General features: G+C 36.8%; 2 protein-coding genes across 2 annotated transcripts; both read left to right on the forward strand.

Annotated features, from left to right (window-relative positions):
- The first annotated feature begins 4,367 nt into the window (after nucleotides 1-4,367).
- Nucleotides 4,368-9,098, forward strand: LOC126793392 (NADPH:adrenodoxin oxidoreductase, mitochondrial). Its single transcript, XM_050519904.1, has 14 exons — nucleotides 4,368-4,437; nucleotides 4,881-5,038; nucleotides 5,154-5,258; nucleotides 5,465-5,578; nucleotides 5,701-5,754; nucleotides 6,024-6,140; nucleotides 6,793-6,902; nucleotides 6,993-7,066; nucleotides 7,193-7,254; nucleotides 7,381-7,579; nucleotides 7,811-7,871; nucleotides 8,032-8,099; nucleotides 8,348-8,493; nucleotides 8,607-9,098. Exons 1-14 carry the CDS (start codon nucleotides 4,368-4,370, stop codon nucleotides 8,832-8,834), a joined length of 1,566 nt encoding a protein of 521 aa, XP_050375861.1. The 3' UTR covers nucleotides 8,835-9,098.
- Nucleotides 9,099-13,406: 4,308 nt separating this feature from the next.
- Nucleotides 13,407-16,648, forward strand: LOC126787111 (auxin-responsive protein IAA27). Its single transcript, XM_050513068.1, has 5 exons — nucleotides 13,407-14,010; nucleotides 14,606-14,835; nucleotides 15,554-15,695; nucleotides 15,978-16,039; nucleotides 16,318-16,648. The coding sequence occupies exons 1-5, from the start codon at nucleotides 13,541-13,543 to the stop codon at nucleotides 16,353-16,355; spliced, it is 942 nt and encodes a 313-aa protein (XP_050369025.1). The 5' UTR covers nucleotides 13,407-13,540; the 3' UTR covers nucleotides 16,356-16,648.
- The last annotated feature ends 187 nt before the right edge of the window (nucleotides 16,649-16,835 follow it).

The following is a 16,835-nucleotide window of genomic DNA, read 5'->3' on the forward strand; positions in this document are numbered from 1 at the left end:
TTGTTTCATCTTGCTCATGCTTGATCATTGGATTCCTCGTAACACATGCTATTTACCGTCCTTAATCTACCCATCCTTTTTAAGATCCCTAAAACACAGCCTAATTCATCATCTAGCTTACATATAATAAGCATTATGCAGGGTAAGCCATAACTCAAATATTGATCCTGGTTTAGTTCTACTTTAGTGGTTAGCTTTAACCAAAAGGGAATGCTATTAAGAACTCAAATCCCCCGTCCATGGCAAATGAAGACAAGCAAATAGAAATATAAAACCTCTTTACGTTTAGAAGAAAACAGATCGAAAGTTCTCTTGCTCTTCGATATGAAATCCACTAGCATTGCAATCTCTTATGCATCTAATAATTTTCTCTAGTACTAACTCTTCTAATATTAATTCCTAAAGTCGTAGCTTCAGAAACTATTAGATTACATATGTAATTAATGGTGTGTCAACATAAAGTGTGTGCATAATAATTTTCAATTCGAAGTGTCACTTCCTACCGGAATTACTCAACCCAATTACTTATATTTATGAAAAATACTTTAAAAATATTCATATAGCTATCTCATGATGTCCAATTAGCTAGCAACGTTCATATATTCGTAGCTATTTCATAATATATATTAGTAGTTGCTATAAAACATACCATGAACTCAAAAGGTGATTCATTATAAGAACGAAATGACTTTTGACTCTTAACACCTAGGACCGGACTCAATCAGGAATTTTCAACCTATAACTGATCAGCTGCGTAAGCAGATATAATTTATCTTGGAGAACATATATAGTAATTATTTGTGCAAATTAGTAATTGATTATGTGCGCAAACAGCAATTATTTTGTGTGTCCGGAATATCAAGTGACACCGTCATGTGGTATATATAACTAATTATATTATTTCATGATGTGATAAACATATACGAGATAAAAATAGTAAAACGAAATAAAAAAATATGAGTAATAAATCAGAAACAAATACAGTAAGTAATAAACTAATACTATTAAGAAAATACGTCATATGAATCATGTATGGAGTATATATAATAATTTATTTATATGCAAATTAGCATAGATAAGTTGTGTTTATATCGCTTTCGAAAAGAAGTGTATAGGTAAGTAGCAAGTTTAATAATCAAGTAAAATATCACGAAAGGAATAATCTTGGCAGACAAGCAGAAAGACCATATCTCAGTAGATTATAAACAAATCTTCAAGCATTCTCATTGGAAAATAAATACTCAAATAAAATAACTATAGAACTGATCCCAATAATTTTCATACATTCCTTTTCCAATTCAATATCACTATACTCTTGTCTTTCTATATATATATATATATATTGAATAATGCCCACTTTCTTGGGTTTTGGCCCCACTCTAATGCTTTTTACAAAGCCAATGTGCTTAATTATTTGCTTGAAGAGAATAAATGTCAACTGAGAGAGACTAAAATAAGGATCAACTCGCTTTAGTTTGTTATAATCAGTCTTTTCTTTGAAGCAAGGACAAGGATGGTAAGGCCAAAGTCTATTACAGATATGTACCATGTCGATCAGTGATGATCAAGATCGAACTCCTTCGCGATAGTAGTACTCGATGCCAAGTGTTCAAGTTATTCAATAAATGACAAATTGGACGAGGCATTATTATTTATTTTTTTGAAAAAGACGAGGCATTATTTCCCTGCAAACAAAAACTAAGGGACAAGCTGTCGAACTCTGAAGGACTTATCGCTAGCTATCATTCTCTAATGGTAGTTTAATTAAGTTCATACAGACGAAGAATTTATCATTAAGCTTTTGCGTATTCAATAACTAGAAATTGTTTATCTTCTAGTTCGGGAATTCAAGGTCATTTCTGGGAAGGAAAGTAACAGAAGAAGATATAATGGTCGATGGACTTGAGATTTGCACAGGCTTTACATCCTGCTCGATCGTCACTTCGTTAGCCTGACGTCTGCCCTAGATCATTGAACATGTCAATGGGAGTAGCTCACGTGCTGTGATCACATGCACGACTGTAACCAGTTGGGAACGAAACTATTATGCCCATGATCCAGTGATCCCCGGCAGAGGGAGACGAACCAGAGATGAATCAGCGGGCGGTTCAACTCACATGTTGCAAAGAATAAGGTTATGCAGAAAATCCAAAAGGAATATGTAAGAAAGAATGGTCTAATCATTCATAACCCAATCGATGAGGCAATCACATGGCAAACTAGGAGTGAGCACCTTTATGTTTGGACCATACAACGTTCTCATGAGAAGAAGATCATGTTGTAAAATTAGTCTGTCATCTACAAGTGAAGAAGTAAGATGAATAAATCTTCATGTGTTTTGTTCTTGTTTTGAGAAGATGTTATCGGTAAGTGTGTAGTGATAATGAGACATTGTTTGTATGTTTCGCATGTACTAAGCAACTGAAAAAAATTTGCTTTCTAATGAGGTTCATCTTGCTAAAAACTAGTTAGTGACCTCTTTGATTCACATAGTTTTTTTATTTCATATTCGTATCCTTACCGTTTAGTTTATAAATATATATGAGTATATCATCTACGTATAATTTTATTAAAATTAACAATCGTTAAGACATTCATAAATGTGAATTACTCAATATAAATTAAAATGGTTCGTGTTTAACAGTTTTAGTTATTAATTAATTTGAGCTACTTTTATACCCAATTTTGGTTATTAATTAATTTGAGCTACTTTTATACCTTAATGAATGTTAAATTTGCTGAAAATCTATATATCTAATCTACTTATATATATATATAAATATATATATATATACCTAATATATAAATGGTTGTGATGAAAAAATGTGAACGGAAAATAGGTATAATTAACAATTAATTAAAAAATTCTCAACTCATCCTTAACAAGATGATTCTCATCAGAAAAATCATCATTTCTTACCTAGAAAATGAAATACACTCCGAGGTGAAAAAAGAAAATTAGGGGGAAAGTGGTTTCGTCCAATCTCCTAGTAAATTTATGTACGTGTATTTATAACTCACAACAAGCAATAATTACAATTTTTTTTTTTACAATTCTCTGGATAACTTTTCATGCACTACAGAACATATGAATGAAAATATTCTTCAATAATTTGATTTCATTCTCTTTTCCATGGGATCACTTTCCTTTCTGCAAAGTAAACAAGGCCAAAGTTCAAATATATCCGAAACAAATAAAATTGAAACACTTACCTTTATCATTGTAGTATACTTCAAGATTTTCACATCAACAATTTAAAAGCATGACATTTTTCACTTCAACGTTTCTAATTTCATCTAATACCCTAGACGAGACATGATTGTCTAAAATGTCGTAAGAAATTAAAATACATTTTAAAGAACAAATTCATGGTTGAAGCCCTTTATAATACAGTATAGTATTTTGAATAAAGATTTCATAGTGTCTCCTTTTTTTTGTTTTGTATTTTATATCGACTTTACTCGTGGGTCCACATGCGAATTGTATACCAGCATTATTTTTTCCCTTTGGGCCTTTTATCTTCGAAAGCGACTTGAAGTTTTGGACCGTATTGTTGCTAGTGGAGAGGACCCAACCTAAGGCCCACTACCAGCCCTTTGCCCCCCTTCTCATAATGCCGCATGCCGACCTTCAACAACTCCCTCTTCCCTTTCATTTTTCATTGCCTTTTTTTCTTTTTGTAATCAACAACATAAAAAACCATCCTGGCTCTTGTGACCTATAATGGAAGTTTTCTTTTAAATTTTTGTACTTTGGGTTTTGATTGGAGAAATTCTAAAATCTATCTTATAGGGAAATGTGATTCCACAAAAAAAAAAAACAGAAACGTGACACCTCTAGATACATTCAACCATCCATCCTAAATTTAATTTAAAAAAAAAGGCTTTCACATCATGTTATATCAATACAATGACCCAATGTGAACAAACGAACAACCAAAAAACTAAGCGAATTCAAAAAATCTCTAATCTCTCATCAAATGGCCTCACTAGGGCTTCGTGTGTTTTACTTCTGTGTATAAGACAAAAAGATATGGATATCGGTTTTTTCTTTCTTTATTTTTTTTAGAAAAAAGAAATTCCAATACTGTAAATTAATGTGAAGCATTTTATTATGACGCCACATATACGTCAATTGTGACATCCCTTCACAGTTTGACGCCATGTTGACTCGGCGGGCCACGAGGCCATGAGGTTTTCCTGCGGCGGGCCATGAGGCTGGTGGTGGAGTCAAACATGTAATTATGAATACCGTGGTTTGTAATTATGTGCACTAATCATCAGTGCTGCAAAAAGTGGATATATATTTAAAATGTGCACTAAGCAATTGGATATTTTCGAATATAAATTTTATTTTCCATTTACCCATGTGTTTTATGTCTTGCATTAACAGAGGTCCTCATTTTAGGGAGGGCAACACGGTGGTTACCGGAAACTGTTTGTGAGTTTGTCATATTGATGCTTTGTGTAGTTTTCACTTCCCATTTTGTCATCTCTTTACTTTCAGACTCGACCCTAACACAATGTGAGCACAAGAGGAAGTAATTTTTTTCGTAGTAACTGCTCTCGCTCACATTTTGACTCTAACACGAATCTGCCCCATGTTATAGTGGCTGAATAGACTTCAATCGCTCCCAATCCTACAATAAAAGGTGTTCTTTGAGAAGAGACTCTTATCTCAGCAATGGAAATTCGCAAACTAACTTCAAATTTATATATATCAACTTAAACAACTGTAAAATTGGATAGATTATTTAGTTGGGCATATTTGGGGATATTGGGCCTATCTCAATATCTGTTTAAAATTACGCGACCCGGCCCAAGTTCCAGCCCTATCAAGTATCAGTAAACCAGAGCTGAACAGTGACGACTTAGCTCAGACTCAACCGCGTCGATCAAATTCCATCTCCTTCGAAAAGAATTGGCGGCTTTCCAAGCGATGACGTGGCTCTCCAGAACCTTCTCCACCGCCGCTTCTCGTCCTCTCCGCGTCTGCATCGTCGGAAGTGGACCCGCCGGCTTCTACACGGCGGAGAAGGTAAAAGCTTCGTGTTGCTTCTGCGATTCAAGTGTTTTTGGTTTCTGAAAATTGAATGAAGATTTTGGAATCTGATGGATTCAATTGGTTGGTGATTTAAATTGAACTGAAATAGATGCTGAAGGCGCACCAGGAAGCTGAGGTTGACATCATTGACCGGTTGCCCACGCCGTTCGGTTTAGTCCGCTCCGGCGTAGCACCGGACCATCCTGAGACCAAGGTGATCATATCATTCCTCCATTGCTATTTCGGAAAGTTCTAGAGCTTTTGTTTGAGCTGTTTGAGAGGAATATGAAGTTTGTGAGTTCATAGATTATAGATGGTGTATTTGAGCGAGTATGCCTTTGAGATTATTGAATGTTTGTTTTTGGAGGATTTAGAATTTTAAAGTTTTGAGCTCATTGTTTATCAGAAAACTTGCAACAGATTGTGGTGAACCAGTTTACTAGAGTTGCGCAACACCAACGGTGCTCATTCTTCGGAAATGTCACTCTTGGATCCTCTGTCACCCTTCCCGAGCTCCGCGAGCTATATGATGTGGTGTGGTTCTGGACTCTTTTAGCTCAATAGGTGTAAACAATGTTTGCAGCTTCACTCTGGCAATGTCTTTTTTTTTTTTTTTTCTTGTTTTGGTTGATCAGTATCTCTGTGCTATTGAGCAGGTTGTGCTTGCATATGGTGCAGAAAGTGATAGGGTTCTCGGTATACCAGGAGAAGTATGTATTGCTTGTTTTGCTCTTAATTTTTTGCTGCTGTCTGTTCAATTGACTGGATAATGTCAATGCTGAATGAATGTAGAAACCAAACTTATAGGGTGTCAAATGATAGTGTCAATGCCTGAGATAACACCAAGCCTTTATTACGGTTTTGGGATTTTCCTCTTCTATGGTAGGGTGCGGTTGATAGTAACTAAACCATTGTTGATCTTTATCCTTTTTAGATTAACTTATATTATATTGAATATTTTGTTTGAATAACTTTGTAGGATTTGGGTGGCATATATGCAGCTAGAGAATTTGTGTGGTGGTATAATGGGCATCCGAATTCCAGATACCTTAATCCTGACTTGACGAGTTCGGATACAGCTGTAATTCTTGGCCAGGTACCTTAAATTGTTTAAGAAATGAAAATTTCTGTAAATAGTCACTGGTATGAGTGAGGTGGTTACTGCAAACACTTCACAATTTCTTGCAACCCCACATGCAACTGTCTGAACCTCAGTCCATACTTGCTAAGTCAACCTATCACTGGCATACTTTTATAATTTCTTTTCTGACATTACTTTGATGATAAAATATTCCAAAAGATACGTAGATGTTATACTGTTAATTTTGGTTATCTTCTATGTTTGCATAGGAGTTAAGAATCCTCTTGTAAGGACATTACTTAGTCGAAGAACAAACAACAGATAAGCCAGAAATTGTAATTAGTGTATAGTACTGATTAGGCACGATAGAACAGGGGAAGGGAGGCAATAATTATGTAAACTAGAAGACTAGGTTTCGGAAAATGAGTCTGCTTTATCACCAAAAATACAACTGATGGTCCTCAACAAACTGTCGTCTCATGTAGTGAGAAACAAAAGTGAACTATATAAAATGTGAACCATAACTTGACATGGCTGAAGCATAGTTTGAAGAAAATGTTAGGGTATTCAGAAATGTGAAATCTTTTACACTTCAGAGAACACTTTAAGACATGGAGCATTTCACTGCAAAGTTTTATACCTAATATACAGTTCCTTTTGCTTTCAGGGAAATGTAGCTCTTGATGTCGCACGCATTCTTTTACGACCAGTAACAGAATTGGCCACAACTGATATTGCTAGCCATGCTTTATCTGCTCTTGCGAAGAGCTCTATAAGGTTCTATCCCACACCTTAGACTTTATCAGTTTCATTCAGTGGCCACTTTATTATATCTAGGTTTCATGTTTATAATATTGTTCATGTCAGGAAAGTATATTTGGTCGGAAGGCGGGGTCCGGCACAAGCAGCTTGTACTGCTAAAGAGTTGCGTGAAATTCTTGGTGATTGTTAAACTTCTCCTCATTCCATTTCCAACTGCAGCTGATGGTTCAAAATTTTAGTCAAAGACTGTTCACCTTTGGATGTAATATACATTTGAGTAACAGGCGTTTGCTTTTGTTTCTCAGGTGTAAAAGATCTGCATGTTCACATAAAGGCAGCTGATCTACTGAAAACCCCAGCAGATGAAGTATACCCCTCTCTCTCTCTCTCTCACACACACACACACAGTTTTGGTGGTATATTAATTCCTTTTTACCTTAATTAATATTCCCTTCCTTTGTTGTTTTGTGGCTGATTGCTGTCATTTGATAAGGAAGAGATAAAGAATAATCGAATTCGAAAAAGGGTTTATGAGTTGCTGTCTAAGGCTGCTACTTCTAGACCTTTGCACCCTAGTTCAGATCCACGTGAACTCCACTTTGTTTTCTTTCGAAAGCCAGAGAAGTTTCTAGAATCTGATGAGAGAACTGGTCATATTGCTGGTGTCAGGCTTGAGAAAACAAAGCTTATAGGTAATTTATCCTTCATAAATGTGACTTGTAAAATTTTTCATGTATATTTCATTTTAAATAAACACAGCACTGAGTCACAGGACCATAAATTATTTCTGTGCCTGAGTAAACTAGAAGAGGTCAAAACATCATGTTACTGTGAAAGCTGTTAATAAAATGTGTAGTTGATCTATATGATTGCTCCTCCCAAGTAATACTCATTATTTCACTTCCTTTAATTTAAAACTGTAGGTGTGAGTCCCGGTGAACAAATGGCTGCAGGTACTGGCCAATTTGAAGATCTTGGATGCGGGTATACTGTCTAAATTCCAACTTTCTCAATTCCCTACCAGTGACATTATCCTGTAATATGTGAGTATGATGAAGCCGTAAAGTCAGGTGTTTATGCATGTGTCTATGTCTGTCATAAATCGCGATGGCTTACTGACAATTATGTATTTTTCTGTCTGTAGAATTGTTCTAAAGAGCATTGGATACAAATCAGTACCAGTTAATGGCTTACCTTTTGATGATTGGAAAGGTAAGCATTAAAGTAAATCTTTTTAATGGATCTAAGGTGTCTGTTATAGCTACACCTTAAACATGTAGAGAGCCAAGATATATTCAAGCATGAAGTTCATGATATTATACAAAATTTGATGAATATTATTCCCCTAACCTGTATCATGACACATGCATATTCCTGATATGAGATGGTATGAAAATTTATTTGGCTGATCCCATGTGTGCATGTGAAAGCAAATCTGATGTGATGGCCCTTTGTTGCAGGTGTGGTTCCAAATGTTAGGGGTCGAGTTTTAAGTGATACATCCGGAGATCATACACGGGTAGAGAAGGCTTTGTATGTATGTGGATGGTTGAAAAGAGGACCAACTGGGATCATTGCTACAAACCTCTATTGTGCAGAAGAAACTGTAAGCAGGGTCTTGTACACTAACTGAATGGAAGGATAGCCTGTCAGGATTTGATTTCATTAGGGTGATTACAGCTCTTCTTTTCTCATTTGAGTATCTGATCGATCTGGCAGGTTGCAAGTATATCTGAAGACCTTAAGCAAGGTGTGGTGACATTCTCATCATCTAGCTCAGGCAGGGAGGGTCTCCTCCAATTGCTGGACAACCGAAATGTGAGAGCTGTACCATTTAATAGATGGGAAAAGATAGACTCACTAGAAAGAGAGCTTGGGAATTTAAAGGACAAGCCCCGGGAAAAATTAGCCACATGGGAGGAGCTCGAGAAAGCATCAGAAGAGTAATTGAATGTAAAAGGCCGTCTTTCAAGATCTTCAATAGTTCATCGTCTCCCATCAATTCATGAAATACGGACCCAAATATTCTTATGGATACATAAAGTTGTTGTATCGCACTACGCCACTGCCTACCTGTGCATGCATGCCAGCATAACAAGCTTCGACCAAGCTTAGAACAGGCCCCTAGTTATACTGATATGCTTCGACCAAGCTTGGAACGTTCTAGTTGCGGTTTTAGATTGATAGGTACAAATAAAGCAGAACACTTGGCACATTCTCGCAACAATCAACAATGCTTCTTGATCAAGTACGCCCCTATTGTTAACATTCATGTTCACTGCTATGTTTCCAGCATGATAAGCTTTTAGGTGATAGTGATTATTTAAAATGGTATCAGAGTAAATAGTGTTAGGCTTAGGGGATTTGGACGCCAAATCCAATTTTCCTGTCCTTTTCGTTTGGTTCTGGTGAGGGAACTCAGTTTACCATATGCTTTCAGGTCTACACATCAAGTAATATGATATCTTCAATTCTACACATCAAGAATTTCAGGATTTTTGCTAAATCGGTAACCAATTGCCTCATGGGTTGTTCTAAAACGTGTATAAAACAAACCATTGCATGATGTTACATGCGGATGGCAACGAATTATTCGCTTTTCTTCCCAGCTAACCTAAGTTGAGTTTGCCAGTGACCTTGACAAATCACAAACCTCCAATATAACTTGAATTATTTTCTGGTACATCTTGCATGCATGCACTGTGTACATGAAGTGACTTAAGAGATTCAGGCATCCACCCCCAATAATACATGAAGTAGGGACCCAATATTCATACAGATGCAGAAAGTTGTAGTACTACATGCACACCTGCGAAGCCTTCGTTGGATGCCACTACCTACCCGTGCATGCCAGCAAAACAAGCTTCGACCCAGCTTAGAAGTTCGAACATACCCCTAGTTGCGGGAATATACTGATAAGGTTCGACCAAGCTTAAAACGTTCTAGTTGCGCTAATGGATTGATAGGTACAAACAAAAGCAGATTAAAATCATTGAACTGCATGCATGGCTATAATTTTTGGAACTTAATAGTAGCTAGTATACTTGTGTGAGAACCCAGAAACCGCAATACGTACTTGAGCTCCTTATTGAGTAGAGCAGAACACTTGGACACAGATTCTCGCAACGATGCTTCTTGAGTGCACGGTACACCCTTATTGATAACATACATGTTCATTGCTATTTTTCTAGCATGCATGATAAGCTTTTAGGTGATAGTGATTATCTGAAATGATATCAGAGTAAATTGTTTTAGGGGATTTTGATACCAAATCCAATGTTCATTCTTTTTGGTTTTGGTTAAGGGAACTTAGTGGAGGTAGAGCTTTCTTGTGAAGTTCGTCAAGTTCCTATCAGTACCAAAATGATTCCAGGTATACACATCAAGCAGATGAACAAACGAATTATATATAGACATCTCACATGTTGTATGTCAGTCTGCATAAGATTTGAGGTCAATCAACTTCTCACTACCAGAGATTCTGGTGTAAGTAATAACTAAGATACTTTCACAGTTCACCAACTCTTATTACTAAAGGCCCTTAGTAAAACCATTGTCTGACGTTTATACAGTACCGCTTGTCATCTGCTAATTGCCGCGCCTAATTTTAGCTCTTTGATGTACAAGACAGGGTTCTGTCAGATACATAATATACAATTTGATGTTCTTACTCAACAAATTGAGAATAGGACTGGGACTGTGATGACCCACTAAAACAGTAGGAAGAAACGTGACAAGCTTCTTCTGATATGACCTTGAAAGAGAAACAACAACATAATTCACATTTAGACTTGTGATTCAAGCATGCCAAATTGCCAAGCTGAAATGCTGGTATTTTTGTACTGCTAATGACTACTAACTACTCTATACTAGCATGGGAAGATTTACATTAGCTTTTTGTGGTGATGATGAATCTGCTATAATAATGCCTCAGATTTACCTGGGTTTTTCTGGTAGCTGAATTATTAGGTATAAGCCAGGAAGCACTATCTTGGTGGTGGGTTCCTTTGGCCTTTGATGAATTGTGTCTGATGTGGTGATATTCATTCATAGTCATAGAGAGCTATGATTGTCCATTTTGGAGTAAAAGAAAGAGAAAAAGCTATGATATTCCTTCTGATGTTTAATCAAATCCAGCAATGGGGTCAGGTGGGTGCTGTGTTGAAGATTCATGCTGTCTCCTATCTCCTTCAAAACAGAAAGTCTTTGGTTTGATTATGACATCCATTTGGCTACCGTTTTTTATGGTCTAGCTTTGGTTCAAAACTTTAAATCTTCCATCATCCATATAATATATCTGTTCATTGTTGCCATGGCTCTGAGAATATTCAAAACTGCCATGATCATGACATGAGTTTATTTCCTTGATCAGGATCCCATATCCTAATTTAAATACTGGGGACAAAGTTTATTTACATTCCAAATTTCATATTAGTGGGATTACGGACTCAGAACTAGAGGCTATCTTTATCTTATCATCTTGTTATCACACTCTTAACAAAAGTGCAGGGCATGAAAGACCCACAAACCTAATCTGCAACGTGGCATTGAGATACTTGAGCAGTTGAAGTTGGCCATACACTAGAAAGCACAAAGCTTGACAGCAAGGATCGATGTGAATACTAAAAAGCCTGGAGTGAAACTTGAAACTAAGATTCATGGTGGAGTGAAACTGGAAACTAAGAAAGCACAAAAGCATGACAGTGGTTGGTTGCGCTGCTTGCCTGCTTCGCCGTCAAACTATTCTTTCCCAGCTAAGATTCATAACTTCAGAACACCATGCAAATCAAGAGAGCTCAACTTAAAAACAAGGACTAATTATTATATCCACTATATATATAATTATATATATATATATATCCTATATTAGCAACTTTGTTTATATCTTACTCGACAAATTAGTTTAGTACGACTGTAAGTGATATCTATCATCAACAATGTGCAGTAAATTAACTATCTTCTTTGTTATAACTTATAACGCTGTCAAATTAACTCCTTGATCTCGTGCTGTCATTGCTGTGATATATTAACCTGGACAAGGATTGAAAGGTCAATTTTGGTTCTAGTGGTAAAATGGGACTGTTAACTAGGTGGTAGGTATATCCCTAGGATTGATTTGATTTTTATCATGTCGGTAGGTACACAGTGCGACAGTGGTAGAGAATAATAGGATTAGAATGAAGCCAAAGCCAGATTATGGAAGATTTTATCTCATGGAATAGTTGAACAAGAAATTTGGATTTAGAAGAGGCTGAGTTTGGCTTAAATTATGGACTTAAATTTTCAAATAATCTGATGAAAGTGTTTGATGAATTCGTTTATTTCCTAAGTTCACGAACTCAAATATAATTTTTAGACAAATTATAAAAACGATAAAATATAACTTTTAAAACTGATGCTGATTAAATCTGTAAATATAGATTTTTTCAATGGGTGTCAAATGGGGTCTTAATCATCTTGGCCTTAAGTAAGATCAACATATTGATGCCTAAATGTTCTACAGTGAAATCTTTTTTTCGCTGGGTTTAATCTCTAATTCATTCCTCCATAATTTAACTGGGTTTGTCCCCCACCAACCCATCTCTTTATTGCCGTGCGAGCTCTAGTGCCATTCCACTTATTTGGCCACTAGTTGAGTTTGATTGACGGAAAATCGGAATCAATCCATAATTTCCTCTTCATGAAAATTCCACTAAAATTGGGATTCAAATATGCAAGTTTTACGATGGTGCACGATAGGACGAATATTTTGGTCAGAAATGGGGATGTTTTGTTAGTGCAACTTCTGTGATTTTATCAAATCTTATCGTACTTCTTATAATATTAGGACGCGATAAGTTAATAACATTATCATTTTATGATCGTGTACGTGAGTTCGATCTAAAAGACTTTAATTTCTATAAACTCTCCGGCAAATTCAAGTATACTACGGGCAAGCAAACAACAGAGAGCAGATCAAGCCACACTGTTCATTGTGTATCTCAAACTGCCGTTTTTCCCTTTAATTTTGATTCCCATTGGGAAATTCATGTCAGCTTTCTCAAAATTTCCTCACTTTCCCTTGACTTATCCTTTTCCCTCCAACATTGCAAACACCAAATCTGCCAACAACGATTCCCTCTTCTCGTCATTTCCCTATCTACACGTTCATCTCATATTCTCATATAAACAAATAACCAAACATCAAAATTTCTAGTCCTTTTCTTTTGTCATTTTAATTGGCATTGGAAATATATAAATATAGCCTAACTGGGAACCTGGCCGGAGGACTTTCTGCACTGTCGGACTTGTTGCCCACAAAAAGGGTTATAGACAAATATCAGTCACCTTTCCTTTTCTTTAAAAAAAAGAGAAATATTTATAAAAATCTAAAGGCAATGCAATTTTGTTTTAGAATTTTCCCTCACATTTTACTTGTTTTTATTTTATTTTTATAATTAATCTCTGAGATTACAGAGTGCTACAGAGAGACACAGAGTGTGGTGCATAAAGAAACAAAGGAGAGTAGCAAAACCCCAAAGAATCTTCTTCTTCTTCTTCACCCAACAACACCATAACCTCTCACATTTAGTTTTGCAAACTGAAACTAAAGCTCCTGTTCTGTCTCCTGTTCCTCTGTTAATGCTTTTCTGGGTGGTCTTGAAGAAACCTTAATGTCTATGTCCTTGGAGCATGATTACATAGGCTTATCAGAGTCTCTTGAAGCCTCTGACAAGTCCAACAAGGGAGGAGCTGCTTCTGCTGCTTTGAACCTCAAAGCCACTGAGCTCAGGCTGGGCTTGCCTGGCTCTGAGTCCCCTGAGAGAGATAGTGGTGTTGCTTTGGAGGACAGAACTGGGTTTTCACTGCCTCTGCTTAAGCACTCTGTTTCTGGAGCCAAGAGGGTGTTCTCTGACGCCATTGATGGAGCTTCAGGGAAGTGGGTGTTCTCTGGGACTGGTGGATCTGAGGCTGATTTGGGTAAAGGTGGTAACCTGGTTTCTCCTAGAGGTCTTAATGGTGGCAAAGGTCTTGCTGGGTCTGAGTGTAAGAGTCAACCAATCTCTGCTGTGAAAGATGGTGTGCCACTGTCTCCTAACCCATTGCATGAGAAGAAGGCTCAGGTTTCTGCTCCTGCTGCAAAGTAAGTAGCTTATTTTCTACTTCAATTTCTTCTTTCTATATATGATTTAATGTCTTTTGGGTGTTGAATTGTGGTGTTGCTTCTCTTTCTAAGGTCTTTAACACTGAGTTCTTGATGTGTTCTCTATTTTAGTTCATGCTATTTCAGAGTAGGTTGTCATTTATTGTTATCTAAAGAAGCCTTTCATCTAATTGGATTGTTGAATGAACAAATTTCTGGCTTTGCATGCTCTTTCTTTTTTGACAGACTGGTTGTTATGCTGGTTGTTATGAAATTCGATTTACATATATTTCCTTCCAAATGATTACTGTATGTAAATCGTTTCACTTATTTTCCATGTTTGAAATTACTGGGTTATTTATGTCAAGATACCACCTTTAAATTGTAAACCCCTTCTCCTTGCATGCATGTTTCCAGATCTGTTCCACACCAGTAAGACTTTGGCATATGTAAAGCTGAGTCTAGATCTTTAGAATGAAATTGTAAGCTTGTATGTATTAGTCATAGATTGCAGGGCTGCAGGCTGCAGCCATAGTGACTCTTTACTGAGACATTGATAGCAAAATGTGATCTTCTCTCATGTCATGTGTGTCAGGGCTCAGGTAGTTGGATGGCCACCAATCCGTTCATTCCGGAAGAATTCAATGGCATCCATTCCTACCAAAAAAGATGGTGAAGCAGAAGGCAAGATGGGAGCAGGGTGTCTTTATATCAAGGTCAGCATGGATGGTGCCCCATACCTGAGGAAAGTCGATCTCAAAACCTATGGCAGCTATGTGGATCTATCATTAGCATTGGAAAAAATGTTCAGCTGCTTTACTATTGGTAAATTCTCGTTTTAACTCATCATTTTCTGCTGAACTTCTATATTTGTTGCCAATCTCTCTGTCCCTTAAAAAGGTCTAGTAGTACCTTATGGTTTGCATTCATTTGGAAGAAAGTTGGGACTGAAAATGAATGAAAAAAGTTGGGGAAAAGTTTGGATGCCCTTACGGTTAAGTATACATAAGGATTCATATCTTAGAATTTAGGTGAAGTACTGTAATACTTGTGCACTAGGAATCTAGGATACATACTATGTATAAATGTAGTAGTTCTTTGCAGATGTCTTTTGAATTCCAATGGAACCAGAGTAACCAACAACCTCAATTACTTAATGCTATTTCACTGGACTTTCTAATGATTCACTGCTGATGTTAATTGAAATTTTTCTGGGTCTATTTGCAGAAACTTATTTAGAATTAGTAAAGTGATACATATTATATTTGTGTGTGTCTAATTTCCTAGAGTCGGCCTATTGGGTTAGGTCTGCTACAGTCTCAGTTATCTGCTATTGTTCTCACTTGGTTCGCTTCTTTGGTAGTGACGTCCGCACTGACCACACATATTTACATGCTTGCACACCTGAATCTATATAAAAAAAACATAAAGGCAAAAGGTGCATCCCCTTTTCTTTTATCCTGGATTGGCAATGTTTTATTCTAAATGTTGGCACCATAATCAGATTAAAGAGCTTTGTCACTGAAAAATGAGACTTGTTCAGGTCAATGCGGCCCACATGGAATTTCAAGTCAAGATGGAATGAGCGAGAGTCGTTTAATGGATCTTCTCCATGGTGCTGAATACGTCCTCACCTATGAAGACAAGGATGGTGATTGGATGCTAGTTGGTGATGTTCCCTGGCAGTAAGTGTTGACTATTTTGACACCATAGATTTGTAGATTATCTGATCTGTTTTCCTTGGTAATAGTTATGCTACTTCTAAATTATAGCTATCCAAAGGAGGTTAATTATCTAATAGAATATGCTACAGTGATGTAATTGCAATTCATTTATTTACCCACGTCGTAGCATGGAGCACTGACATTTTCACTACACCTAAGCATAAGTTTATAGCTTTCCATAAGCTGTGTGGAAACCTACAAGCCAATGATTGCATCGTTTCATATGATTGCTTGTTCTTGCAGGATGTTCACTGACTCATGTAGAAGGATGAGGATTATGAAGAGTTCAGAAGCTATAGGGCTAGGTATGTTCTGTAGTTTCATTCTCTGTGATCTATGTCATTGAGCCATTAAGCAATTTAAACTTCTTTTTCATCTTCATGTTATAGGTTCTTAAAACTGTTAGTGTTTCCACATTACTACCTTTTGTGAACTTGGTTTAGTGATAAAAGTACAGAAAAAGTTTATTTTGGTTTAAGCCTTGATAATTCCCATACTTGAAATGTGCAGTCAATTTTACTTGGCCGGTAGCTTTAATAAAATCATTAACTAGGAGTCATGGTTTTGTTCTTTTTTGTCACAGCTCCAAGGGCCATGCAGAAGTGCAAAAACAGTAATTAGTATCATCATCATCCTGATTGGAAACTCTAAACAAAGTGATGTTGGAGGTAGCTGTTATCAGCGACCAAGGTGGCACCTGAGTAGCTCACAAGATGTGCTCTGAATCGCTCATAAGGCGGAGGCAGCTGTTGTCAGCATAACTTTGCTTCTGCATATTAAATATCTAGGGTAACAAACTAATAGGAAGATTGGTATTGTAAACGTGTCTAGTTTAATTCCTGCTCTCCTTTTTCAAGTCGTATTCTTATAGTTGGCTGCCAACCTAGTCTGTTGTGTATGAAAATGGCTTGAAAACTGTTTTAATGACAGTCTGAAAGTCCTATCTGATGTACATATCTCCTTCTGCCAAAGTGCTTTTAGAACAATACTATGAGGTGCGCGCGCGCTTCATCTTCTCTTATCTGCAATATCCTCATCCGGATGCAATGTCCTTTTATTGCCACTCTAGTTGATCCAAGCCTCTCGCTCTTCTCGTTCTTC

This window comes from Argentina anserina, chromosome 1, assembly GCF_933775445.1.
Source record: "Argentina anserina chromosome 1, drPotAnse1.1, whole genome shotgun sequence".
Taxonomy (NCBI): Eukaryota; Viridiplantae; Streptophyta; class Magnoliopsida; order Rosales; family Rosaceae; genus Argentina; species Argentina anserina.

Bases quoted from the DNA above. Each gene is read 5' to 3' on its own strand.
- LOC126793392 (XM_050519904.1), top strand. From the start codon at position 4,368: ATGTGTTTTATGTCTTGCATTAACAGAGGTCCTCATTTTAGGGAGGGC. The intron at 7,255-7,380 runs GTATACCCCTCT...TCATTTGATAAG, and splicing joins TGAAAACCCCAGCAGATGAA to GAAGAGATAAAGAATAATCG. The intron at 8,100-8,347 runs GTAAGCATTAAA...CCTTTGTTGCAG, and splicing joins ACCTTTTGATGATTGGAAAG to GTGTGGTTCCAAATGTTAGG.
- LOC126787111 (XM_050513068.1), top strand. From the start codon at position 13,541: ATGTCTATGTCCTTGGAGCATGATTACATAGGCTTATCAGAGTCTCTT. The intron at 14,011-14,605 runs GTAAGTAGCTTA...CATGTGTGTCAG, and splicing joins GTTTCTGCTCCTGCTGCAAA to GGCTCAGGTAGTTGGATGGC. The intron at 16,040-16,317 runs GTATGTTCTGTA...TTTTTGTCACAG, and splicing joins TTCAGAAGCTATAGGGCTAG to CTCCAAGGGCCATGCAGAAG.